The sequence below is a fragment of the Myotis lucifugus genome, unplaced genomic scaffold (genome assembly GCF_000147115.1).
Source record: "Myotis lucifugus unplaced genomic scaffold, Myoluc2.0 scaffold_143, whole genome shotgun sequence".
Taxonomy (NCBI): domain Eukaryota; kingdom Metazoa; phylum Chordata; class Mammalia; order Chiroptera; family Vespertilionidae; genus Myotis; species Myotis lucifugus.
Window position 1 is genome coordinate 3344429 of NW_005871191.1, and position 26093 is coordinate 3370521.

Consider the following 26093-nt stretch of genomic DNA (forward strand, 5'->3'; position numbering starts at 1 on the left):
AGATGATATCCTCACAGTCACAGGACTGCAAAGGAACAGACCGGAAGCCCTTGCCTTCCGGGGCCCAGCCCGGTTTCCAGGAGTCCACAGGGCTTAGTAGCGAACAGCTCCAGGTCACTGTGCCAGCAGATGAAGCGGAGACATTAAGGGGACCGGGCCATGAAGAAGTTATCCCCACGCCTGCAGCTACTTCTACTGCTTCTGGGCGTGGTCCAATTTAGATCTACCCTTTTACCAAATTCCAGGATATCATGGCCTCTCCTAGATTTCCAGTGACTGTTTTCTTTAAAACACTGGCTGGGTGTTGACTTTTGTGTGCCAGGCATTGTGCTGGGGAAACAGGGATGGGCAAAAGAGAAAAGGTCTCTCTGTCCCCTCAGGGTGTGTGTGTGGGGGGGGGGGAGGGGGGGGAGGTGAGTAGGGGTGGGGGGAAGGGGGGGAGTAACAGGCAGTCAAATGAAAAGCAAACGCATTTCATTCCAAACCATGATACACACCATGAGAGAAAAGGACGGTGAGCTGTGGAGCACACTGCTGGGGAGAAGAGAAGACAACTGTCCATGCAGTGAGAACAATCTGTGCCCGCGGCCTGTGCAGGAACGCTGTGTAGGGCTGAGAGTTGGAAATCTGGTGAGAATGTACAACTTTGTGCCGAGATGTAGCTTTTTACACAGTGAGAGCTAGATTATCTCATAAAACCCTATCTCAAACAGCTTTGGCTGACAATAGCAGCCGCAAAGATTCCTGTGTCATTGTCCCCATGGCCAGTTAGGAGTAACAGCAGATGAGAAAGTTAGTTCATCTGGTATTTAGGGAACAATTGAGAGCTGCGCCTTCCTCCATCTTTGATCACAGTAACAAACCTGGTGATTTAGAAGAAAATAGAAAAAAGGCACAGAAAAACAAAAGAGGCAAATCCACATGGTAATCTGCTCTTTAAAAAAGCAAAAAAGAAAAGAAAAGCTAAAGAAAATTGAAACTAACAGCATGGCCATCAGGAGCTCTATTTTTGTAATGGTGTCATGTGTGCTTAGGGAGAATCCTAGAGTTCAAATATTTATTTCCGAAGCTGGAGCATTATCTCTATTGAGATGGGTGGGTAATGAATAAAATATTTCTAAGACACTCTTTGGCTTTTTCTAAATGTGGCTCTAGCTGCAAGTGTCCTGGGCAGGGTGAGATAATGGAGGGGGGGGGGGAGGCAGGGCTGGGGTGAGGAGGGGAAGCATGTACTAGTAGGTGCTACTCAGGGGCAGCCTTGAGCAGATGTGACCTAAGCCAGCAGTCTGGGGATTCTGGTCTCCCATGGGCCCCGGTCAGCAGCTCTCACGCCCTCTCACGCCGTTGAGCATGCCAGGGCACTGACAGGGCGTCGGTTTGGGCAAGTCACTTCCAGAGTATGGCTCTCAGATTGCCCGCCTGCGCAACGAGTGCCAGCCCCCTGGAGGGGTTCTCTAAGACCCCTCCAAGCATGCAGGTTTTAAACCCTTCCCACTGAAGTCCTTTTTCAAGAGGAAATTCATTTGCCCTATGAATGTGACTCCTGGTCCATGAGTCCCCTGCTGGGGGCTGCCCTTGAGTTTACTGTGGACTTTCTAGGTGTCAGGTGTTGTGTCAGATGCTGTAATGCCTCCTCCCACAGAACTCTCCCTACAACCCTATGAGACTCAAAATCTGTTCTGTACCGTAGCTTTGATATTTCGGTGTTTCTCTTCTGAGTCTAAAGGGATTATAAAATAGGTTCGCAAAACCTTCCACAATCTCTAAACCTCAATCTTGTCTAAGGCAAAAGAAAACTGTTCGTTTGGCAAAGAGCCCACCAACTCTGTTTGCCTAGTGGGAAGGGTAGCTGCAAAGTTACAGACTCGTTAAGAACTAAACTCCTTCCAAAAAACAGAATTCAAGTCCTTCCACTTGACCATTAGTCTCTAAGAGAAACCTGTTTTGAATGGAGAAAGAAATTTTGCTCTGGGTATTGAAAACCAATTGTGTGCCAGAATGTACAATCAAAACTCATAATACCCCAGTAAAATAGATTTTATTATCCCCAACTCACAGATGACCTACAGCTCTGAGAGGTTATGTAAATTGCTCAAGGTCACATGGCTAATGAGTGCTAAAGAATAAGTCTGCCTGATTTATAAATCAGAATCCTTCTTGGGTTTTTTTAAGCTCTCATTTTTAAAATATATATATTTAAAATGTTTTTATTGCTTTCTGGGAGAGAAAAGGAGAGGGAAAGAGAGAGAGAAACATCAATGATGAAAGAGAATCATTGATCGGCTGCCTTCTGCACGTCCCCTACTGTCATGGACTCTGCTTCGTGGATCAAAACTCTGCGGGGATCAAACCTGCAACCCAGGCATGTGCCCTGACCAGGAATTGAACTGTGACCTCCTGGTTCATAGGTCAATACTCAACCAACCACTGAGCCACACTGGCCAGGGCAAGCTCTCATTTTTATTGAGTTTTTATCATGCCATTTTCTATGCTAAATTCTCCGATCTTATTTAATCCTCTGACAAGTCCTATGTAGTGGGTATTGTTATCCCGATGTATATGAGAATATTAAGAAGCAGTGGGGTAAATAACTGGTCGAAGGCACACTGCTAGTGAGACCCCACGAAGCAGAATTCATGACTGAAACCAGCCGAAGCACCTCTGAATTTTTGCCTTGAGTCTGGTCCTTGGCACATTGAGGATGGTTTCCTTCACTTTGCCAATAGCCACCTGACTAGTCAAGTATTGAGAGTGCACTGGCAACCATCTGTACCCAGGGGCCCCTTTCTTCTTCCCTTCCACTCTCCCTCTCTACAACAGTAGGTGACTCCATGGGTAGGTAACATCCTGGTAGTTCCTAGTTCTGTAAATTCATTTAAATGCAGAGAGAAAAACTCTCATTCAATTCACAGCACAGTACAAACAAACACTATATGTGTAGGTTCAGTTGCAGGCAGCTAGCTGGACCCAGACAGAATCTCCATTCTTCAGCCAACCTTCTCCCAAACATGGCACCAGGAACAATGAATGCAGTATGGATTCAAAAGTGTGTGTATGGTGCAAGGCAGTCCCATCACCAGTAGTCAGATCATACTCAAGGCTATGTGCTTCTACAGTGACGCAAGGGCATCATCTGCACACACAAACGTCAGGATTAGAAGGAAAATGTAGAATACAGGCTTTGTTTGCAGCCCACACTAGTGTGCATACATTTAGCTCCAAGAATGGTCTTTGCATTGCTGTGTATAAGCACAAAAGGACTGGAACTCACTGAACATCCATCCGTAGGGAACAAGTTAATCAAATTGTGGCTCTTCTATAGAATGGAGTACTGTGTAGCCATTAAAAACGATGTTGATAAATCCTGTTATAAAAACCATGCTCGTGCTGTAGTGTCAAATTACAACAGTAGATTAGAAAACACTTCTCATCTTTTAGAGGGTGTATAGTGTAGCAGCGAAAATCGGGGACCATCGGGTATACTCCCTGGCTCTGCCACATCTAGGTGCCTGGCTCTGGACTTGTAGCTTAACCAGTGTGCATCTGTTTCATCTTCTGAATAGTGGGTTCTTACTCCTAGAGTTATTGTAAAAATTAAATGAATCAATACACGTAAACAGCTTAGAACAGTACCTGGTTCATAGTGAATAGTCAAGAATTTGGGTCTTTTATTTTATTTATTTTTTAAATATCCATCCAAGGATTTGTTTCTATTGATTTGAGAGAGGGAGAGAGAGAGAAACATTGATCGGCTGCTTCCCATATGCATCCTGACTGGGGTTCGAACCTGCAACATTTTGGTGCATGAGACAACACTCTAACCAAGGGAGCCACCAGCAAGGGCCCAAGAACATTTGGTCTTTTAGAAAATAAATTGTGCTTACACGAATAGGATTGTTAAGGGTTGTATGGCATCATAGCTTTTTACTCCCCCCCCCCCTACTGTTTGCTTATCAGCATTTTCTAGTTTTCCATAAGAAAACAAATGTTTGGCTTTGTCTTTAATGAGGAAGAAAATCACAATTAATTAAAAAAAAGAAACACACCCCTAAGTTTTAATGAGAAACAGAAACCTCACCAGCCCTTGTTTATTAGAAAAGCAGTGGGTCAGGCCAGGTAGTTACAAACCGTATAGCGTTTCCTGGTCTTTTCTAGTTCAGTGCCCTAATAGCAAGAAAGAATCTGCACCCCAGCCCCGTGGTCCTGAAGATTCAGAGGCAGGGCTGGGGAGAGGAAGAGAGCAGAGAGATGGGAAAGCCTGATTTTATTCACAGCAATCCACTTGGTTTAAAATGTCAGGAAGTTTAGAGGATTAAGGGTATTACAGCCGCTATTCATAAAGGTGTTTTGTTAGAGCGTCCAAATAGCAATCTGGTGAAATAAGCCTTGCACAGCCTTAAATGAAAGCCTGCTACAGTACTTAAAGTTTCCTAGAGAAGGAAAAAGACCCCCAGGTATTCATTTACCTCAAGAGCAGCTGCCTGGAAGATACTGTAATGTATCCTTGTGCAGCCAATGCTACAAAACAGCTTACCCGTCGCCCAGTGAGGAAGTTCGAGCCCAGATCACCGGGGGTAGAGCTGCAATTAGCAGTAATGAGAGGCATGTCTGCATTCTGATAAGAGCCACAGCTGTACACATATTATAGGCTCGGGCCTCTTTCCACAGAATCCAAGGACACTTAAAACTGCTGGAATCTAAGAGGCAGAAGGCATGTTCGATTTCAAAATTCACAAATTAAACAAGCAGAAGTGCCTGCTACACTTATCTCACAACACATCTGGGATGGGAAGGTCATGGCAAACTCTGGGGACCAGAGGGGAGTCGCTGTCACAGAGCTGGAATGAGCACGCAGGCGCTGTACCGTGTAAGTCCATGGACACGTGTTCCCATGTTCGCTCTCACACGCGGGGCAGACAGTCTTGTAAATGAGGCTCTAAATCAAATGTCTGAGGCGCAGATTCCACTCCCCCTCCCAGTTTCTCATGAGATCATGGAAAGTGTCTCAAGAGAGAAGACTTCTTCACCATTAGGGGACAACGATGGGGTCAATGTGAGAAGTGTTAGGGTGGAGAACAGTGGGGTTTGGAGACAGGCCGAGTGAACTCTGGTTCCACGAACCAGCTGAGCTGTACGAACGGGGGCTCGTCTACCTGTCTGAGCAGTTTTCTCATTTGCTGGTGGTGACTACACAGGTCCTTTGCCCTCAATATGTTTAGAGGGTAGAAACGGTGGCAGGTGAGTAGCAGATGTGTATAACATGTGTGTGCGGTGCTCTGATAAAAATCAGGGTACTATGGAAGCAAACAGGAGGGTCAGCTGGCCTGGTCTTGGGGGTTGGGGCAGTTAGGGCCGGCCTCCTGGAGGAGGTGACACAATGAGAGCTCTGAAGGATCTGAACCAAACTGCAGGTGGGATGGAGTCGAGATGGAGGGAACATAGTAGACACAGGAACCAGTCTCCGCAAAGGCTATCAAGCGAGAGAGAGGATAGTTTCGGAGAAATGGCAAGGAGTTCAGTGCGGTTGCAGTGAGGGGGAAAAGAGGTAGGAAATAATGAGGCCAGGTTTCATAAGCCCAGTAACAGAGTTTGAACTTGACCCTGGGGGGCATCAGGGAGCTCAGATGCATTCACTGCTGCTGTGAAAGCCATGGGAAGCCAGGGTGCGGATCTGCCGAAGAAAAATCCCCCCGGCTCTGTTTCCCAGGTCAGAATCTCCCTCTCTTGCTTGCATTTATCTAATTTCTCTGACAAACAGCATTTTGAAAATTATTTGCACCCAGAGAAAGCTCCCGGTCCCAGCAGGGTCTACCTCATGCTCATCTGTGCAGGTTCTAGGGACTCTGTTCAGACACCACCGAGTTTCCCAGCACCCACCTCCATGCAGTTCACTTTCAATAACCAAATCCCAAATCTTATACACAACTGGCTGGCTGGTAAACTGAGGTGCCCTCGAAATTTGATCTGAAAAGGAACCGAGGGGCCACATGGCTCAATCCCCTCATTTTATGGGTGAGCTCAGATGAAAGCAAGTCCTTTGCATGAGGTCACAGAGTTTGCTGACAGGTGAGACCTCAGACCTCCAACCCCCAACCCACGCTTTTGCTTCACCCCCCTCTCTCTCCGTTATGGGCCAGGGCTTCCACATTCCCGCCCTGCTGTCAGGAAGATCTCACAGAGGCCTGTGCAGCCACGAGGGGACATGAAGTCTCATTTGTCAGCAAACTCTGCAGGAAGGAAGGGAAGAGATGGTCGGAGAGGATGAACGTGATAAGAAGGGAAGCTAGTGAGAGTGATCTTATCTATTAAAAAAATGCAGCAACATCACGGCGGTCAAGGAAAAGAATCAACTCTATTTACGCGAGGCACTTCAAGGTAATGAAAAGTGCTTCCAGCGTTACCCTATTTGGAAACATTTATCAGATGCCAGGGGAATGAAGCGTGTGCAGACACACATACACTATTCCGTGCAAATGGTCTAGCTAGCAAAATAACCAGAGGGGAAAAAGATCTGAGCAACTTCAATTTTCCACTGCCACGAGGATCAAAGTCACGGCAGCAGCAGCAGAAACACACGCGTCTAAATTTAGGCATCGCCCACTCTGGGAAATTTCTTCCCAGGGGCTGCTGTGTGGACACAGCCCCGGTGTGAATGATTTTCCTCTGAGCCTCTCTATCTGGGCCTGAGCAGGGCCTGAGGGTCAGGTGGGAGGTGCCGGCTGCCAGCCTGTTCTTGCTCATGTCCCTGAGGTCTCTCCTGGCTGTCAGGGGGCAGCAAAAGCTCTGGGAGCTTTTGGACCTCAAGAGGTAGCTGAGGAGAGGACAATAAAGATGAGAGGGGAAAAAAGACAGATACACATGAAGACAGAAAGATACACACACACACACATTTTAGTGGAAATAAAAACTCACTGTGAGAGAAAACAGAGAATTTCAATGTAAATGTAAAGAAGGAGGCCTATACTTTTGTAACAATCTATTAGTTTTGGTCGATTGGTTTCATGTGTATCATCCCCACTGTGATGTGAGCACAATGAGAGCAGAGATCACATCTGTCTTGCTCACCACTGTATCCTCAGCACCTTGTTAACTGCAACCCCACAGTAACTAATGAATAAATATGAGAAAAATAAATAAGGAGGCCTAGTAATGGAAAAGCAGACCGACCGACTTATGCTTAAAATACACAGGTTGCGAGTTCCGAAACTCTTGTGCTGTTCCCTTGTCTCCACTGACCATCCCACAAGACCAGTAAAGCATAGTGATGTTCTCTCCCCCTGCTGCAGACACGAAATATTTTGACAAATTCTGGACAGCACAGTAAAACAAAGGGTCCAAGGTGAGGGGCAGGTGTGGCAGACAGTTGCTCTGGCCCAAGCTGTTCTTGGAAGACCATCACAGCAGGAGCCCCAGCACCCTGATGGCCACCACTCCAGGCACCTGTTACAGCTGCTGATCAGCAGGCTCACACACCAGGTCCGATGTAGATAAGAACCAAATGTGACTTACCTTTCAAAAGAGAACTGATTTCCCCAAGGACTGGCTTTTGTCGTCCAGCCAACCTGTCACACCTATCTCCTCCTGGTGACCGTGAATACACTCTGCTGGCTAAATTTAGACACGGAGGGCCTTTTCTGAGCTGTCATGTCACTGCAGAGAAGGGCAGATCAGTTTCCTCAGTGCAAACAATACCACTCACCCGGCCAATGTGGAGAGATGAGGCCGGGCGCCAAGGGGCTCACAGGCGCTCTCATTGTGGCCCTACACCTCCAGGAAAAATTCCACATCCTGGGCATATGGGCAGCGGGTCTCAGTTATTTATTTATTTATTTAAATGTATTTTTCTATTGATTTTAGAGAGGGAAAGGAGAGGAAGAGAGAGAGAGACAGAAACATCAATGATGAGAGAGAATCATTGATCGGCTGCCTCCTGCACGCCCCCTCCCGAGGATCGAGCCCACAACCCAGGCATGTGCCCTTGACAGGAATCGAATTTGGTACCTCTCAGTCCAAAGGTTGATGCTCTATCCACTGAGCCAAACCAGCTAGGGTGAGAGTCTGATTTTAAAGACTTCTAGGAAAGGATGTGCCAGCATGTCACTGAATAACCTAGTTCCTCTGTCTCAGAAAGCTTGCTCCTACAGAGACCTTACCAACGCTTCCTGTGAGACAAGAAGTAAATGCTCTTTGGAGACCAGGGTTCTAGTCTCAGCGGCACCTCCAAACACATGGAAATTCTTTTAGGTTTTTGTAGCTCAGACCCTCGGATGTAAAGTGAGGATGCCTGGCTGGGTTGTCATGAGGATTAAATGAGTACATTTTGATACAGTGCCTGGTCATAGTAAGTACTACAAAGATGTTAGTATTATTACATCAGCTCCTCCAGCTGTCTCACCTCCGGCATGTGCACTTCTCTGAGCCTCACTTTAGGTCCCTGATGTGAAACATAAAGGTCACACTGACTCCACAGGCAGGAGTTTGTCAGGATGGAGTGAGGCACAATCCTTGGAGCGTTGAGCCCACTGCTGGGCACACAGGATGTGCTTTCCGTGCTCCTCTCCCTATTGAAGCCACTCCGGGTGGGAATCTTTCCCCCTCATTCTGTTGTTACAGAGCGAGTAAAAAGAAGCAAGCCACTTGAGACGGAAATCATTCCCAAATATTTACTGAGGGTCTCTATTGTCAGAGAGCTCAGGGTCTAGAGAGAACGAACCAGAGGCACATCCGCTCCTGCCCTGCCTGGGAGTGGATTCTTCCTTCCGAATAACAGCTATCATTTACGGGGATTATCACAGGCGGGCCTCACACCGACTCCACCGGGCAGGGCCTCTTATTATCTGCATTTCCTTACTCTGGGCCATTTATTTGGTTGGTAAGTGGCTGAGCTGTGATCTGGCTCTCCCGGATTATTTAGGTAAGAGGGGATTCCACAGCCTCGGCTCTTCACCACGGCATCACATTGCCTCGGGTTTAAGGTCTTACAGCAAAAGAAGCATGAGAAAGCCCTGGCTGATTTGTCTCAGTGGTTAGAGCGTCAGTCAAAACACACCATTGGACTGAAGGGTTGTGGGTTCAATTCCTGGTCAAGGGCTTATACCTCGGTTGCAGGCTCAATCCCCAGCCCCTGTTGGGGTGGGAACGGGAGGCAACCAATCGACGTATCTCTCTCACATTGATGTTTCTCTCCGCCCCCTCCGCCTCTCCCCCAAAAAAATCAATGGAAAAAATATCCTCAGGTGGGGATAAAAAAAAAAGCATGAGAGAAAAGGCAGATGAGAAACCCCGACTGCCTAAAGCCCATCTGGTGGCATCCAGAACAGAAGCCATGGCCAATGCAGGCCAGGATGGGAGCTAATGCTCATAATTTGAAAGGCAACCCAGTGGATTTAGATGCTATCTTGTTACGGCACCACCTTAAGTTACACCGAGGCAGTGGCAGGGAGAGGGGATTTAAGAGAACAGCAAGACGGAGCCTCTCTTGGAAGGAGGTTCTGAAAGAATTAACTGTAACCTGATCAGAACATCAAAACACCCAGCGTTTGAGCCCATTGTTTTATGTTCCATTAGCGCGGGTGGTCATTTCCTCGATGGCAGCCGGAGAGCCCTGGCCACGGTGCTGCCAGGCCGGCGGGGGGGTGGGGGGGGTGGGGGGGTGGGTGTGCAGCAAGCTCCACTGGAGGAAAGGCCAGGGCTTTACGTGTGCGAATCACAGGAGGGAAACTGAAGCACAGAGAACGCTTAGGTGACACTGAAACATGGATTCTGAAACTCAAGGTTCCTCCTAAGAACACGTTAGCTGGGCAGGCTCATGCTTGGGCACCTAAAAAGAATCAATGCAGCCTAACCGGTTTGGCTCAGTGGATAGAGCGTCGGCCTGTGGACTGAAGGGTCCCAGGTTCGATTCCGGTCAAGGGCATGTACCTTGGTTGCGGGCACATCCCCAGTGGGGGGTGTGCAGGAGGCAGCTGATTGATGTTTCTCTGTCATCGATGTTTCTAACTCTCTGTCCCTCTCCCTTCCTCTCTGTAAAAAATCAATAATATATATATATTTTTAAAAAGAACAAATGCAGCCTTTCAGGTGCTTTGCAGGAGGATGTAGTGACAGCTGTTTCTGGGAGTTCCAGGGGAGCTTCTGGATGGGGCTCCCTCCCTGCGGCTCAAAGAGCCCTGGGGTTTGAGGACCACTTGTCAGGGTCCCGGGGGCCTGCCAGCGAGGAGGGCTGGAGGCTCACCATGACCGGGGAGAATTCTAGATGTCTTCTCTGCAAGTTCTCCCGACTCCCCACGGGCCCTCCATGCCTTCTAGTAGCTATTAGATGTTATTATTAACAACAGCACAAAACCAGAAGCTAGAAAGCCCAATCCAATGAATTGAACGGTTGTTTTTCTCACTGAAGCATGGAAGCAGTGGATCCTAATCATTCAAGATGGTTGGTGACAAACGAGGGCTCCGATCGCCTCCCTGGCCCTCGGAGGCGAGTGCGGAGCCACTTCCCACCGCAGCCCTGGCGCGTCCTTCCACTCCACCAGGAGGCGCGTGTGCGGGCAGGTGGGGGTGAGCCCCTCGCCTCTCCCACCAGGAGGGCCCAGCTGCCTCCTCCTTGGAGAGGCACAGGCAGAAACACGTGTGATTCTTTTACCGGTTGGACTCATGTGGAGCTACCGCAGAGATGGAGGGCAGCGGTTCAGGTAGAACAGGAGAGGCCATGTCCCACCCCTGGCCCCGTGTGTCACTAGGGAGGAATGTAGTCATTTAAGAATATGGAGAGGGCTTGAGCGGGGGCCAGAGGAGCTGGGTTCTAGTCCTGCGGGCTGTGTGACTCCGGACAAACGATCCAGCTGCTTTCTGGCAGCCGCATCATCCAGCATGAGGGGGAGGTGCGAGTTCCCCCTCACAGGTGGGCATCATGTGATATGAAACATCAATACGGGTCTCGTTTGAATCCAGTCCCATCAGTGACCAGCTGATCCCCCAGCTGCGATACTAACCGCACCGGGTGATGGATGGTGTGGACGGATCACAGCACACGAGAGAGAGCACGGGGCACAGGGAGGCCGGGGCTGGTCCTTGTCCACTCTGGGTGACCTCAGAACCCTCTCTCCTGGTGACAGTCAACATCTGGGCCTGCTCTCTTGGCGCCTACTGGAGGGCTGGTTGCTTAGGGCAGAAGGCATTTCCCAGCTCACTTCCTCCCAGCTGCCCTCCAGTTTACAACCCATCTATGGGGACACCCGGGCCCCTGGGTGTTTGTGTAGTGTTTAATCATTAGGAGGTGGCCTGTTCTAATACCATGAGCCCAGGGCATCGACAAATAAGTCAGCTATTTGCCTCAGTCTATCAGAGTCTGTTTTCAGAAGGCTTTTCTCCAAGGACATAGGGGTGACCCCTGACGTGGCTGGGAGCCGGTGACTTCCTAAGGGTGAGGTGTTAAGTATCAGAGTGAAACATCTGCCAGCCTGGAAAACACACCCTGGGCCTTCAGAGAATACCCCCCTCCGCCCCCCGCTTTCCTCCTTCCCTCCCTGCCAAACCTGGGCTACGCATTCTCCTCACCACCGAAATCCCACTTGTTTTCCAAGATCCATGGACAGTGCCCTCCTTCAGGAATCCTTCCCAGACTACCCTGCGCCAGACTCTGACCTCTGAACCCAGGGCACTGATATCCCGGCCTGCACTGCCCTTTCCCTCAGCTACTCGTGACCTGGTGAGGACACCGGTGTCCATGAAGAAGGCTCTACTCCAGGTCCCTAGGTCCCCAGAGCACAACCACAAGTCCCCCGTGGGTGCTATGCCGAACCACAGGTCGTCTCAGGCAGGCCTGCCTCTTATCTTTATTGAAGAGCTACCCTGCTAAGGGTGGAACCGGTGCTGAGAGTGAGAAAAACCAGTGTTCACAGTGAGAAATCCAAGGCCTTGCCTGGGGAAACATAACTAAAACTGAAGTTTAGTTCAACAAGTCTTAACTGCTCATTGATAAATAAGATAATCCCTGTCTTCAACTTAACATAGAGAAAAGAGTCACGGTTTTGTTAGGAGTTAAAATAAAGGCTTGCACAAGGTCCTTCTGGAGCTCCAAGGAAGGAAATTTACTGAGATGCCTAGCAAGGTGACATTGGAGCTGAATGCTGGGCGGTGTGTGTTGGCCTCGCAAAACAAGGCCAGGGGCGGGCATCCCACGGGTGAAGCAATCAGACCTGGAACATGGCAGCACGTGCGGGAGACTGAGACGAGTTAGGTGCTGTGGCTTATGAAGAGGAAGGTGGGGCTGGTGTGGCAGCAGGGGCCAAGGCTGGGTGGGCGACGCCAGAGGTTTGCACTTTATCCTGCCTCTGACTGGGGTCGCAGAGGATTTTAAGCAGGAAAGCGATGCCCAGGGTCGGAGCGATATTTGGGGAAGGTTACTGTGGCTGTGCTGGAGATGACATGTGGAGGGAGCAACAGGAGAGTGGCAGCGAGAGCAGGGGACCAGTGCCAGGATCATGGGCCGTGAGCAGATGGATGGAAGGAGGATGGAGAAAGTAACAGCTCTGGGCTCCAGGGGAGCTCAAATCTGTAATGGGGAGTGACCTCCTGGGCACCAGAGTGGCTGGGTCATTAGCATGACAAGTGCTGCCTGTGGACCCAGGGCTCCCCTGCAGACTTCCTGCAGGGACATTCAAGGCCAGGGCCCACATTAGCTCTACCAGCTTCGGCTTTGCTCTCTAGCCCTTTATTCCAGATCATTAAGAGCACAGCCCTTTGTTTAAAGTGCGAGGCAAGGCCATTTAATTGTCCTAGCTAGACACCCTGCTTTACTCCCCTCTGTGCACCCCTCCGCACCCCGGCACAACCCCTGCAAGGTCAGTACCCCAGGCCCTCCCACGGCAGCTTCTTCATCCCAAAGCATGAAACATAATCAGTGCACGCTCTGCGGCCCCCTCCAATTATGCCTCTGATCTTGACTTCCAAAAGCAGAGCTGAAATTATAGCCTGGCTCAGAGAGACGTATGAATCCACAGGGTCATAAACCCTTTCAAGTCCCTTTTCAGGACCTCTGCGGGGGATTTTAACAGGTTTGCACCTCTGAGGCTGTTACAGGAGGTTAGCCGGCCAATTCCAAAGAGTGGGACCTCCTGCCAGGACGCGGACTGTGTTGACTATCCCAGCTTTTGCCAGTTACTCACTGGGGTCTCAGGACTTGAATGATATTTTCTACTTCTTCTCCCACCAGAGTTCCCCAGGAACTGGAGAAGCAGAGGTACAAGAGCTAATGAGACCTCCCCCCACCCCCCCGCACCCACCCAAAGCAGAATCACAAAGAGAAGGGTACCTTGAGGCATGGAGACGATGCAGGAAGTGGCCACAGCGCTGGACCTGGGCTGAAAGGACCCAGCCTTACATCCAGGATCCCCAGGCTAACCTCTCTGGGCCTCCCTTCCCATCTGCAACCAGCATTCTAACCCCTCACAAATAAAACTTGCTGCCACTGACAGGGTATTCAGGGGGCCCAGGCACTGAGCTAACAGGGTCCCTACACTGTCCTCATTCACTGTCACAGAAGCTCTATGAAGTGGGCTCATTTTTACGTTACAGATGAAGACATGGGGGGAGTGTGGGGGTCAGAGATTTGAAATAATTTCCCCCAAAAGGTAGTGGGCTGGGTCAAACCATTCAGTCTCCCACAGGAAAAGCTCCTGGATACTGACAATCCCATATCTGAAGGCAGGTTGGGGTCACAGTTAACTTACTTTGAGGACTTTATGAGGACTGAGTGCGATGGTTCGCCATAAACCATGGCACCAGGGTTGGTCTGTGTCAGCCATAAGAGTTGTTTATTGCCACAGATGCCCCATTCTGATTGGTCAGTGTGCTGTTCTGATCGCTAAGTGTCCTGTTCTGGTTGGTTGGGGCCTGCATTGCAGAGCGGGACAGTCATTCCTCATTCATGGTGTATGTACTGAGCACCCCTCAGAGCTAGGCACTGTCTAGAAAGGAGATTCACCTGTTTTACTGATACTGATAGTCTAGCGGGGAGACATAACAAAAGAAATAAAAAATAAGCACAAATGCAAACAAGGATGTGAAATAAACAGACTAAATGCTCTAAAAGACACCACAGGGGAGAACTTCGTTAGTCAGAGTGGTCAGGGAAGGCGGCTCTGAGCAGTGGCAGATGTTTGAATTGAGACCCGAAGACGGAGGGGTGGGAAGAACATCCCTGGCAGAAGGAATAGCAAGGAGTTTCCTGTGGGAGTCTGAATGGTTTGACCCAGCCCACTACCCTTTTGGGGAAAACGGTTCTGAAGGGAGAGAGGGTCTGGCAGGTTCAAGAGACTGAAGGAAAACATGAGTCGGGGTGGATAGGGATTAGGACATGCCCTGCCCTGGAGGCCATGGCAAGGAGCCTGCATTTCAGTCTATGAACAGTGGGAATCCACTGGGGTGAAGGGTTAGGCAGGGGGCAGGGGATCAGATACCCGGGGGGAGAAGATCACAGGGGCTGCTGGGCGGAGAATGTACACACAGATGCCACGGAGGGGACCGTGGGCCCAGTCAGGAGGCCACAGTGGGATCTCAATGAGAGACAGTGCGGCCTGGGCCCCATGATGGCAGGTGAGAGAGCAAGAGGGGAAGAGACTGGAGAGAGCATTCGAAGGAACTATGCCCGAGACTTCCTAATGGACTGGAAAAGGAGAAGAAACCTAAATATCCAGTATGTCTCATTAAACATTCTTAGGATAATAAAAATAATAATAATAAGTTATTATGCTATCAGCTATAGCTGGTTTGGCTCAGTGGATAGAGCGTGGGCCTGCGGATCGACCGATGGGTACTGGGTTTGATTCTGGTCAAGGGCACATACCTCAGTTGCAGACTCAATCCCCAGCTTTGGTCGGGGCGCGTGTGGGAGACAACCAACGTATGTGTCTCTCTTACATTGATGTTTCTCTCGGTCTCTCCCCCCTCCCTTCCACTCTCTAAAAATCAATGGAAAAATACCCTTGAGTAAGGATTAACAACAACAACAAAAATGCGACCAGAGAACAAAGCAGAAGTTAAAGGGAAACCCTGGAGGGATGAGAGCCCCCCCCCCCCCGGACCCAGTCTGGGGTAGGGGTGGAGGGAGCAGGGCAGGGAGGCTTCCCAGAAAAGGCAGGGCAGGGGCCTGGAGTGGGCGTTACTCAGATAAGGAGAGCCAGGAGGTTATTCCTGCTTGTTCCTAGAGAGAGCTAGATCCGTGGACTCTTCACCACGGACTTACCTGCCCTTTAGGAGACAGGCAGCACGTGTCCTGGAGAGAATGCTGGCTCTGGAGTCAGACAGACCTGGTTGAAACTGGAGCTCTGCCACTCACTGCCTGTGCCCCCAGCAAGCAATGTGGACTCCCTGACCCCGGGCTCCTGCCTGGCTGAGTCCTCTGGGAGGTTAAAGCCAATATGCAGAGCCTCCAGGAGAATCCCTGGGACACAGCAGGTGCTCACCAAGTCAGAACTGTTGTTGCTGACGATGAGTGAGTCTCAGACTGGGACCCCAGATGGCAAACTGCCCAGAGTCCGGGAGGAGTGCCGGCAGCCTCCCAAGCGATCGCATCTCTAGTGCACCCAGGGGGAGTTGTTCCCACATGGTAAGAAAACATGGATCCCGACAGCACAAGGCAGGGCAAACCTGAAGATCCACTTTCATCTCCCCACAGAGTACTCGGCCAGCAAAGCCAGCTCTGGCTGACCAGACAGCACCCAATGTGCTCCCACACTCCCCTTCTTGAGTCCACCTGTGCCCCCCGTAAAAGGTGTCGTGACCGACTCCAACCCCAACGCAAATGCCCTGTGGTTCTGCAGCCCATCTCTCCAGGCCTTCCCCACATCCACGACCCAACACCCCAAAGCAGCAGCAGCCAGGGAGGATGCTTTTTAAGCCTCATTTTGCCACTGGGGAAACCGGAGGGCTGTGCGTCCCTCTCCCCCAAACTCAGGGCAAGCTAACGGAGAGGCGGAGATAGAAGTCCTGGAGCCATGCAACCACCTCATTTCCCTCAGGCCCCGCTTCATCTCTCCCACACAGTCTTGCACCATCCCTCAGAACATCAGTCTCCCTTCAGATCTCATTTCAGGCAATTTCACAGGACTGAGCACCGGGGGGTAATGAGGGAGATAAATCAAGGCGCGCAGCAGACGAGGAGAAACAACGGGGCTGTAGCCCAGCAGACAACACCGCCTCCTAAAGCCGCCTCCTCTGGGATGGTCCAGAGACAGAGAAATGCCAGGGGCCTCGGGGAGGCCACTCCTCACTCCCCGGGGGAAGGGGGCTGGAGGGGGAGCCTGCAGGTCACCAGGTGTGATCAGTGTGACAAAGGCAACTCCTAGCCTTTCCCGAAGGCTGTGGCACTGAAGTAGTTAAATGTTCTTAAGAGAAAAACATGACAGCTTCAAGCGTCCCTAATCTTCTCCTAAGTCAGGGTTCCCTCAACAACGCAGGGCCTGGCTGGAGCCGGAGCCACGCACTGGGCTTTCCTTTCACGGAGCCTGGGGAGTCAGAGCTGAGAAGAGGGGGTCTTATGACGGGTCAGTGGTCCTGATGCCATCGCCTGTGTAAGTGAGGTTCCCATCTAGAAGGATGGAGGGCAAAGGCTGTGTCCAGAGAGAGGCAAATTCAAATCCTAACCTCACACGGAGAGAGGCAAATTCAAATCCTAACCTCACACGGAGGCTTTGGGGAAGGGATGTCACCTTTCAGAGTCCAGTGCTGTTTTGTGGTGCAGAAGTCTGGTGTTGCCAACTGCATGAAAAATCACAGGACAGGGAAGTCCCTCCAAGCCCCCCACCGCTGCCCGGTCCCCAGGCTGACCGCCCTGTCCTGGGACAGGCTGTACTGATTTAAGGAGCGATGTATATCCAAGTCCAATTAAATCCTGAGTCAAAACACCCACCCGAATAAATGCAATTCACTGCTTATCAGTCACTTGGAATTTTATCTTGATGCAAATAAGACCACAATTGCACGAGCTTCCACTCCTAGTATAATTATGGTGACGCTCCAAGTTAGAGCAAGAGCCTCTGCAGTGAATGAAGGAAGACCTCCTGCCAGGCATCGGAGGGTCCCGGCCCCACACTCTCATCCGCGGCTCTGCCCACCCTGGACTCCCCCTTTTGGAAGATTTCATCTGGTCCTTCAGCTCTGGGCATTCTCAGCCCCTGCCCCAGCTCCCTCCTCTCTCGCCCTCCTCTGGGGGCAGCGAGGCTGAGAGCAGGCTTAGCTCCGAGGTGCAAGGAGGATGGACGCCCTTGTCTCAGAGAGGTCTGCCCCACGCAGTAGTAGGGGCCCTTGGTCTGGGTCTGCACACACCAGAGGTCTTGGGTGAGAACACCACTCCTGACAGAACCAGCACAGGGTGCCACCTGTCACTGCACATACCAGAGGCAAAAAGTTCCTGGGGTCCCTGCCCTGCATGGATGAGCTACACTTGTGAGCCACTCCATTTACTCTGCCCTCCAGTGTCAGACAAGACCACTGACTCACCGGAACTCAGGGACCTTAGGATCAGCTGGTCTGACCCCACAGATGAAGAAACGAGGGCAGGAGGGACATCGAGCCCAAGATGTTGGATGGGGCAGAGCCAGATCTAGGACAAGGTCTCTTGGTTCCCAGGGCACTGCCTCCCTTATTACATGGGCTGTATCCATAATAATCACCAAAGAGATCATGTGTGCTCTCATGCAAGTTACTGGGCTTCCTGCTTTCCAAACACTGCGATGACCTTGCTCCCCGAAGCCTGGAGGACAGCGAGTGGTCCCTGGGCCATTAGCTATCTCCCTGGGCCTCGATGGCCTCATTGGCAAAGTGAGAGGGCTGCCCCTGATGATTCTGAAGGCCTCTCCCCCCGCCTTGCATCCTCAGCTTCCCACCGGACTGCCCTGGGAGAGGCAGCCTCGGGAAAACACTCTCCCAGGCGCGGTGACCTTGAACAGAAACTCCAGCTGGCACAGCTGTGCAGCAGGACAATCTAAAGGTTACACTGTAACCAGGACACCTCTCCACAGGCCCGTGTGAGGGCTGCCTTACACACCGGGCTCATTTCAATCAGTTCTTACATTTCAGCAACAGAAATCCGGGCTAGGCCGCTCTTCAGAAGTGACAAAGGATATTAAAGGGAACAAAAGAAAATCCCAAAGGGATGATGAGATAAGCCGGCCTATTTGGACACTTGGGTAATGTTTCCAAAGGATCTTTCAAATCATCACCGACAGGAAAGGAAACCGCCTGCGTTTTATTATGACAACAAGTTCCCAATGTAGGGCTGCAGTTAGCCCCCAAGGATACTCCCCGTCCTTCCGGCTCTCAGGGCACCGGTGAAAGTCTCCAGAGAGCTGGCACCTCGAGTTGTGAGGGCTGATTTAGGGCTTCTCTCCCCTCTATTTGACTTCAAGTTTCTTAAGAGCAGGGAGCAGGGACTACTTCCTATTCATCTTTGGATCCCCAGAGCCTATGCATAGTAGGTGCTCAGTAAATATTGGCATTTTCTATTTCGGTCACATATCAAATCTCAGTCCAAATGTTGAAATGCAACTGACCCATAGGACTGTTTAAAAATTCCTTAACCTATTCAGTCACTATCTGCTCACTCTCCCCCCAGAGGAGCTACTAGAGCCCATCAGTCAGATTGGGTGGCAGAGCTCCTGGTATCCGAGAGGTATATAGGAAATATGTAATAAATTACATGATACAGAGTTGGCTAAATAATGGGGCTTGGCATTAAGTACATCATAAAATGATAGTCACTAATGCAATTCATATATTTTCTGCTGTCACGGGCACGTGGTAGAATTGTATATACTTCTCTTCAACTTTGAATTTAAGTGTAGCCATGGGATTTCCTTTGGCCAATGACAAGCAGGTGGAAGTTACAGGGGCCATTCCAGCAGGAGCTTTAGGAGACAGTGTGTGGCTGACCATTCACCCTTTCTCTTTGCCATGGGGATTGTCAATGCTTTAAACAGAAGCCCCTCTGACACCTGGGTCCTAGAGTGAAAATGATGTATATACAACACAGCCTTCTACTGGTCTGCAGCGGCCATTCACGGTGGGGTTTTTTGGAATGTTTGTTACACAGCACAACGTATTCTACCCTGACTGAAGCAAAGACTTGCCCAGGTACCTGGATTAAAACACATGATGTTCTTTTCTGTTGCAGGGCACAGGTGCAGTCAGAGTCTGACTTGGGCGTGGGAGCCTATGGTTTGGGTTGCTGGGGGTTAAGCACCCGTTTTGGCCTTCTTCTTTGACCTCTCATTCTTGCTTTCATACTGCTAGACATCTTCTCACCCATACTTTGAACAGCCACCAAGTCTACAGATTACTTTGAAACAATTACTGAAAAGGCTACATTTTTTGGAAAATGTACTTTGGAGAGTTGGGGGAGTGGCTGTGCTCCCTGCCCCCCAACTAACCACCCCCCTCTCTCCTCTGCGTATCCCAGCAGGGGCTCTGCCAAAAAAAAAAAATAACTGGGTTAGGGACCTGCTGCCTCAGCTGTGCCTCTAGAGCAGAGGTACTCAACCTGTGGGTCGCGATCCCTTTGGGGGTCGAACGACCCTTTCACAGAGGTCGCCTAAATGCATCCTGCATATCAGATATTTACATTACGATTCATAACAGTAGCAAAATTATAGTTATGAAGTAGCAATGAAAATAATTTTATGGTTGGGGGTCACCACAACATGAGGAACTGTATTAAAGGGTCGCGGCATTAGGAAGGTTGAGAACCACTGCTCTAGAGTGTAACCTGGAACAAAGTTATCAAGTTGGGCAACATTAGGAAGTGGACGCTCCTGATCCTCGTGGGGCCACTACACTGCTTTCTTTCTTTCTTTTCTTTTTTTAAGTGAAAACACTGAATGGACAAGAAAGGAGACTCCACAGATTGTTCTTTCTCTTCTCTTTACAAGCCCCTGGGAGAATTCCTTTGTGGCTGAAGGTGCAGCTGGTTTGCTTCCTGTCAGCACCGGCCCTCTGTTCAGCACAGGTGGCCCCTGCCCACCCAGTCCACAGGAAGCAGCTCTTACTTTAAAAGGAAGCCAGCGATTCCAGCAGAAAAGAGGCCCCTGGGAAAGGCCAATGCAGTAATTATTACCCTGTTACCTCGGAAATAGAGATTTGCCTCTAAGGTTCCTTTTATGAGCTTTAAATGAAAGGGACGTTCACTCCCGCCTGCTTTGCTCCACACAAGCAGGAGAGGAAAGAGAAAAGGAGGGGAAAGAAAACAGAATGGAGATCACTGGTGCTGGCTACCATGCTAGAGGCATCTCTCTGTCCCCAGAAAATGAGTATAACCCTTGAGTGCAGGACTAAGAAAATGCAAATGCAAGGAGAATGAGAGAGGAAGGACCCAAGCAAGGAAAGATGAAGACAAAATAGTATGGGAGAGATCAGGACGGGGTGGGGGAAGTAAGGCAAAGTTCATTTTCACTTAGGTCAGTAGGAAGCTCAATGCTCAAATATCCAACCATGTAGCACCTATGGCTAGTTTATCTGTATTCTCAATTTCCTCCCTTTTCTACATGTCACATTCTAACTCGCACTTCCCCGGGTTCTTGTGCTTTCCTTTAATACACAATTATTCTTTCATTACATATGGTTACTCTAAGCCAGTGATGGCGAACCTATGACACGCGTGTCAGAGGTGACACGCGAACTCATTTTTTTGGTTGATATTTCTTTGTTAAATGGCATTTAAATATATAAAATAAATATCAAAAATATAAATCTTTGTTTTACTATGGTTGCAAATATCAAAAAATTTCTATATGTGACACGGCACCAGAGTTAAGTTAGGGTTTTTCAAAGTGCTGACACGCCGAGCTCAAAAGGTTCACCATCACTGCTCTAAGCTGTTATGGAAAGAAGAGGGCTTGTTAATTAATTGACTGTAAAGAAAAGAGAGGCCAGGGGATCAAGCCCAGGGAACCCTGGATGACTTGCAGTCTGAGGATCATCAGAATGTTTTATTTTTATTCAGTACTTTACAGAACAGGCTCACCACCTTCACCTCGTGCACATCTCACAGTGGTCCCGTATCCCCCTGGCCAGGTAGCAGAGTGTATCTACAGGTTTTGGAGACCAAGCCATGGACATCCAGCGGGGGTGGGAGGGTCATTATTCTGCCCACCACAGGCTTGGCAGGGAGGCAAGGGGAGAAGTCATTCCCACTGGGATTCCGTCCCGCCTGTACATCCCAGCAGAGGCTCTGTCTAAGAAATGACCAGACTGGGGACTTACTACCTGGTAGGGGAGTGAGCTCCACCTGCAGCCCGGGAACTCTGGCCTGGATTCATCTCCTCTCTGTGGGTCGGGCCTGAATCTGTGGCTGCACTGCTTGGTGCCAGGAGGCCGCCTTGTTCCACACAAATCACAAAGCCAAGCGGTGCCCTGGGCTCTTGTGACAGTCCTGGCTAGGAAGGAGGGCTCAGCTTGGCAGGTTGGCCAAATACCAGGCTGCATAGTTACATCCTCACACCGTGGGACTCCCGATTCGAGCTGAAAGTGGGACAGCTCTGGGTGCCATCGCCAGGGCTCCACACGCCAACTGAAAGGCAGTGCAGTGACGCCTACTGTGAGCACAGTCTCTACACCTAGAACGTTCAGGGTTTGGGGCAAGGAAACCCAGTAACAAGAGGGAAAAACAGTTTCTCCGTCCCGCATGGCATCATGGGTGTCTTGGCATCATGGAGGGCAATTTATATTTTTTAAATTTTTGGTTATTTTTTGTTAATCCTCATAGGAGGATTTTTTTTTTAAGAGAGAGAGAGAATGGAAGGGAGGGGAGAGGCAGAGAAAGAGCAACATCCATTTGTTGCCTCCCACATGTACCCGGACCAGGACCTGGGATGGAGCCTGTAACTGAGGTACTTGCCCTTGGATCGGAATTGAACCTGGGACATTCAGTTGTGGGTCGACGCTCTATCCACTGAGTCAAACCAGCTAGGGCACAATTTACATTTTGTTCAGGTCTCAGGTTGAAGCGTCACCACGCAGCATTAGTTACTTTGCTATTTTTATCATTACCCAAAGTCAATAGAAGCCACTGGCATTCAGTAAGAGTTCTCCTGGTTCAGGAGGAAGGTACCAAGCAATTCCAAAGTCCCCCTGCTCCAGTGCACACGACAGCCTGGTTTCTGGCTTTCTTGTGCTCTCAATGACAGTTCCATGACCCAGGGGTGCCATTTAGGGGGAGGTCTAGCTGCCTGTGCCCACTGCAGGCGGAAGCAGGAGGGAGAGGACAGAAAGGGTGTGAGCACAGCGATGACTTGCAAGAACAAAGGAGGAGACCGGGAGTGGAAACTTCCCCAAGGCTGTGCTTGAAGCTGTGAAAGCACCAACTCGCTGGAGTTCAAGAACTTCTGAGGGTGCTGAGGGGACAGACAGCGGTGCATGTAGGAGCTGGCAGGAGTCCAACAACCCTTTTGCTTGTCTGGGATCCCAGCCCCCTGGTGTTCCTGGGGTGTATTTCTTCTTCTTGCCAGGCTGCCTGGCCAGAGACCTCCACACACCCAAGTTCTCTTTATTTGTTATCTGGGGCCCCTGATGCGTAATAAGCCACCTCTCTGGGTCCCCTTTGATCCTCCCTTCTCAGCTGCTGGCTCTTGTTGGCTGGAAGTAGCCACTGATGACTGTCGGGTGAAAAGTGGAGCCCCGGGTGGCAGCCCTGAGGGAGTGACAGGAGATCAAGGGCAGACGGGCCTTCTGAGTTTACTCTCGTCCTTTGCTGTTTCTCAGAAGCCGCTCTTGACATAGAGACTCACAGCTGACCTGGTCTCTGTCTCCCAGGCTCCGAAGGTACACACTGCTATCAGCTACTTTTAATAACCCTGAAGATACCCCGGCCACATCCTACTCAAACAGCTGAGGTCAGGGGGGTAGGTCAGCGCCCTTCAGGCTGTTCTGCGGAGCAGCACGGCTCAGGTTAACGGTTTTCCTGTTCCACGGGAGGTGACCTGCCCTTCGGATGCTGGTCCTCCCTTGGCTCAGGTCTAACTGGGCCTCATCTCCAGTACTTTTCCTACTTCCTCTGTAGAAGCAATCTGTTGCTTGTGTGTGAATCCTTAAGGACTGGGCTCTTATTATAAAGAATTTCCTGGAAATCTCCCAGCTCTGGGACCTTCTCGTTTCAGGTTAAAAGGGAAGGATTCTGGAAAGGTGCTGGGTTCTCTGCATTTTCCCACTTGTCTAATTTAAATTATTTAAAGAACATATTTCCAATTGCTGAGACAAGAATAGGCTTGCCTAACCTGCAGCCAGCCATTTCCATACGACCTTTTTAAAAAAAATAATAAATCTGCATACCATCTGTGATAGTTTACCTTGATATTTCACATGAAATAGCCCACACTATCCTTACCCTAAGCAATATTTGTAAAATCATGGTTTGATGTGATAGGTATAAGTTTGTTTTTTTAATCCTCACCTGAGGATATGTTTTCATTGATTTTATTCTATTACTAGAGGCCGGAAGGATGTCTGGTCTAATTAGCATATTACGCTTTTATTATTATAGATTATTTTTTTCGTTGATTTGAGAGGGAGGGAGGGAAGGAGGGAGAAAGGTAAAAAGGGAGAGAGAGAGCGTGAGAGTGAGATGGAGGGAGGGAGGGAGGGAGAGAGAGAGAGGGAGAGAGAGAGAGAGAAACATCGATTGGTTGCCTCCCAACAGGGATCAAACCTGCAACCTTTGAGCCACTCGACCAGGGCATAGTGATAAGTGTAATTGTTAAAAAGAAATACTTCCCTGTCTGCCATCTACAATTATTTCCTATCCTACCAATGTGAGCCTCCCATGTTGGGGGACACTCATCTAGAATACAGTTTGGGGAAGAGATTTACATGAAAAACTTTGCTGAAACAAATCTAACACCATTTCAACTGAGCCAAAGATGAAATAATAATTTATCATTATTCTGTTCACAATAATTTTGGAGAGTAAAGAAACTTAACTTATTCTAGAATAATGCAAAATATCTCACTGCCTAAAGGTCAGTACTTATATGAGACAGAAAACTTATAAACATTATTAAATCCTATTTTTTAAAAGCCACCCGAGTTCTTTCTTTAAAAGTTGGTCAGTTAGCCACTTAGTCTCACATCTGGGGAGAACCAGAAGACACTGCTGTCCGCATGGTCCCAGCACATAGAGGCTGGACTAGAAAAACATAACAGGCGCTATCGTCTTTCCAGCCCCCACCCAAACCCTCCACTCCAAAAGCAGAACCAAGCTCAGCTGTGATCTGTGGTAATTCCATTAGCCCTGCAACGAAGCATTAAATTAAACTGCCTAGTGCAGATTCTTCCTTTGCTACAAGGGGAGACGTACCTTGTAAAGCCTGCACTTCATGCTCATGGATTTACTAACCAATTGCACAAACAAGCAAACTAATTTTGCGAGATTGTGAAATCTCCAGTGGGAGTGTCACAACAGCTGATTTTCCCCCCAGATAATATTTACTCTAAAGATTTTATTTCTGGAGAGCTTTACCTTTGGAAAGAGCCCTCCCATGGTTCATCTTTCTGTGGAATCTCCAAACCACTCCTTAAAAAAAAAGTAATTACAGGAACACAACCGACTCGAATTGGCATTGGCGTGGAAAGCCTTTTGTCATCTCTGGTACAAATCAGCACCCTGGACCCATGGGGGTGGGGCGGAGGGGGGGGGGGGTTAGACTCTGAGTAGCACAGACTATAGTCGGTGGCAGAGCCCGGGCCAGGTCCCCATTCCCCACACTAATGCAGCGCTCTCTCCATCAGCCGAAGCTTCCCAGCCTTCCCGAGAGAATGTGAGGACTTCCCTTCAGCAGATCCCCTTCCTGGGGGTCCCTTCGGTGGGTGTCTGCCTCTTTAGTTCGCTGCCCTAGTCCTCTGAAGCCAGAGAACCACAAAGTCCCCTTGCAAACAGTATGCTCTGCTAAGAGAACGACAAGAAGCTGGGCTTGTGCTACAAATACTTGGCTTTCCAACACCTGGGGGTGAGCACCCCTCACATCTAAACTCCACGGTATGTCTCACCAGCCCAGGTGCGGAAAGAGGTCAAGTACGCCAGAAAAATCCTGGCACAGACAGGTCACTGAAGGTGCTGGCGTCTAGAGGTACAGCACAGCGGCGCTCGAAGGGGTCTTGGGAATCACAACGGCCCAAACCTCTTCTTTAATAATTGCTCACGGTCACAGAATAGGTTTGTGTCAGAGTAAGGACTAGAAACTTGAATGCCAAATATCCCTCTTTCTCTATTCTAGTGTTTTCTGAGGCTCTTTTCGTCTCTGACGGTAGCAGCAATGAAGACCGGTGACGCCCTATAACCTCAACTGCTCAGGCTCTAATCTCAGGGCAGGTGTATAAATCTGAACACTTAAGCCTTGCCTCCCATTACCAGGCAACGGGAGACTGACGGCGAGGCCAGCTCAGCTGAGGCCGGAGCTCCCGTCTGCACACACACCTGTGCATCCCGAGGGACTGTGCCAAGCTGCAATGCCTAGAAAGCTGCCACACGAGGAAGGAAAGCAGATCCCGGGGGCCTGCTGAGCTGACAAAGAGTCATAGCAACAGTCAAAACAACAACGAAGGACTCCAGCCTGAACTCCCTGCGCTCTCGCTCTCAGAAGCACCGTCCGACGCAGAGCAGAGCTGGAGCACCCTTCAGCCCTCTCCTTCCTGCTGTGCCCGCTGCTCTCCCCAGGCACGGCTTCGGGCCTCCAACCTCCACGTGGGTGAAGCAGCACCCGTTCGCTCTTGATATCACCACCCTCATTTCTCGGGCCGCTGTGGAAGGACCCCTGCGCCTGGCCAACCCCAAGTGGAGCCGCTTACCTGTCGGCGTCTCCGAGGCCCAGGGAGGTGTTTCTTTGCAGGGTCTCCCGCACTACAGCCATCCCATCAGGGAGTCGGTTCAGGCGGCGGGTGTAGAGGCCAAGTCCGCCATCGGTCATGTACCTTTAAAAGAAGAGGAGGATGCAAACGTATGGTCAAAAGCAAGTCTCGTACAGTCTCATCGCTCATATCCAGGGAAGGCACTGAGTCTTCACCGAGGCTTCGTCACTGATCGAAGCCCAGGGCTCACTTGGCCGCCGAGT

General features: G+C 50.0%; 1 protein-coding gene across 1 annotated transcript in view; it reads right to left on the bottom strand.

Annotated features, from left to right (window-relative positions):
• NAV2 (neuron navigator 2) overlaps positions 1–26093 on the bottom strand; it is a gene marked incomplete at its 5' end in the record, with an annotated part of 137067 nt that overhangs the window by 79504 nt on the left and 31470 nt on the right. The window contains one exon of the mRNA XM_014460859.2: positions 25831–25953. Coding sequence (XP_014316345.2) covers positions 25831–25953 — 123 coding nt within the window. The remainder of the gene's footprint in view (positions 1–25830; positions 25954–26093) is intronic.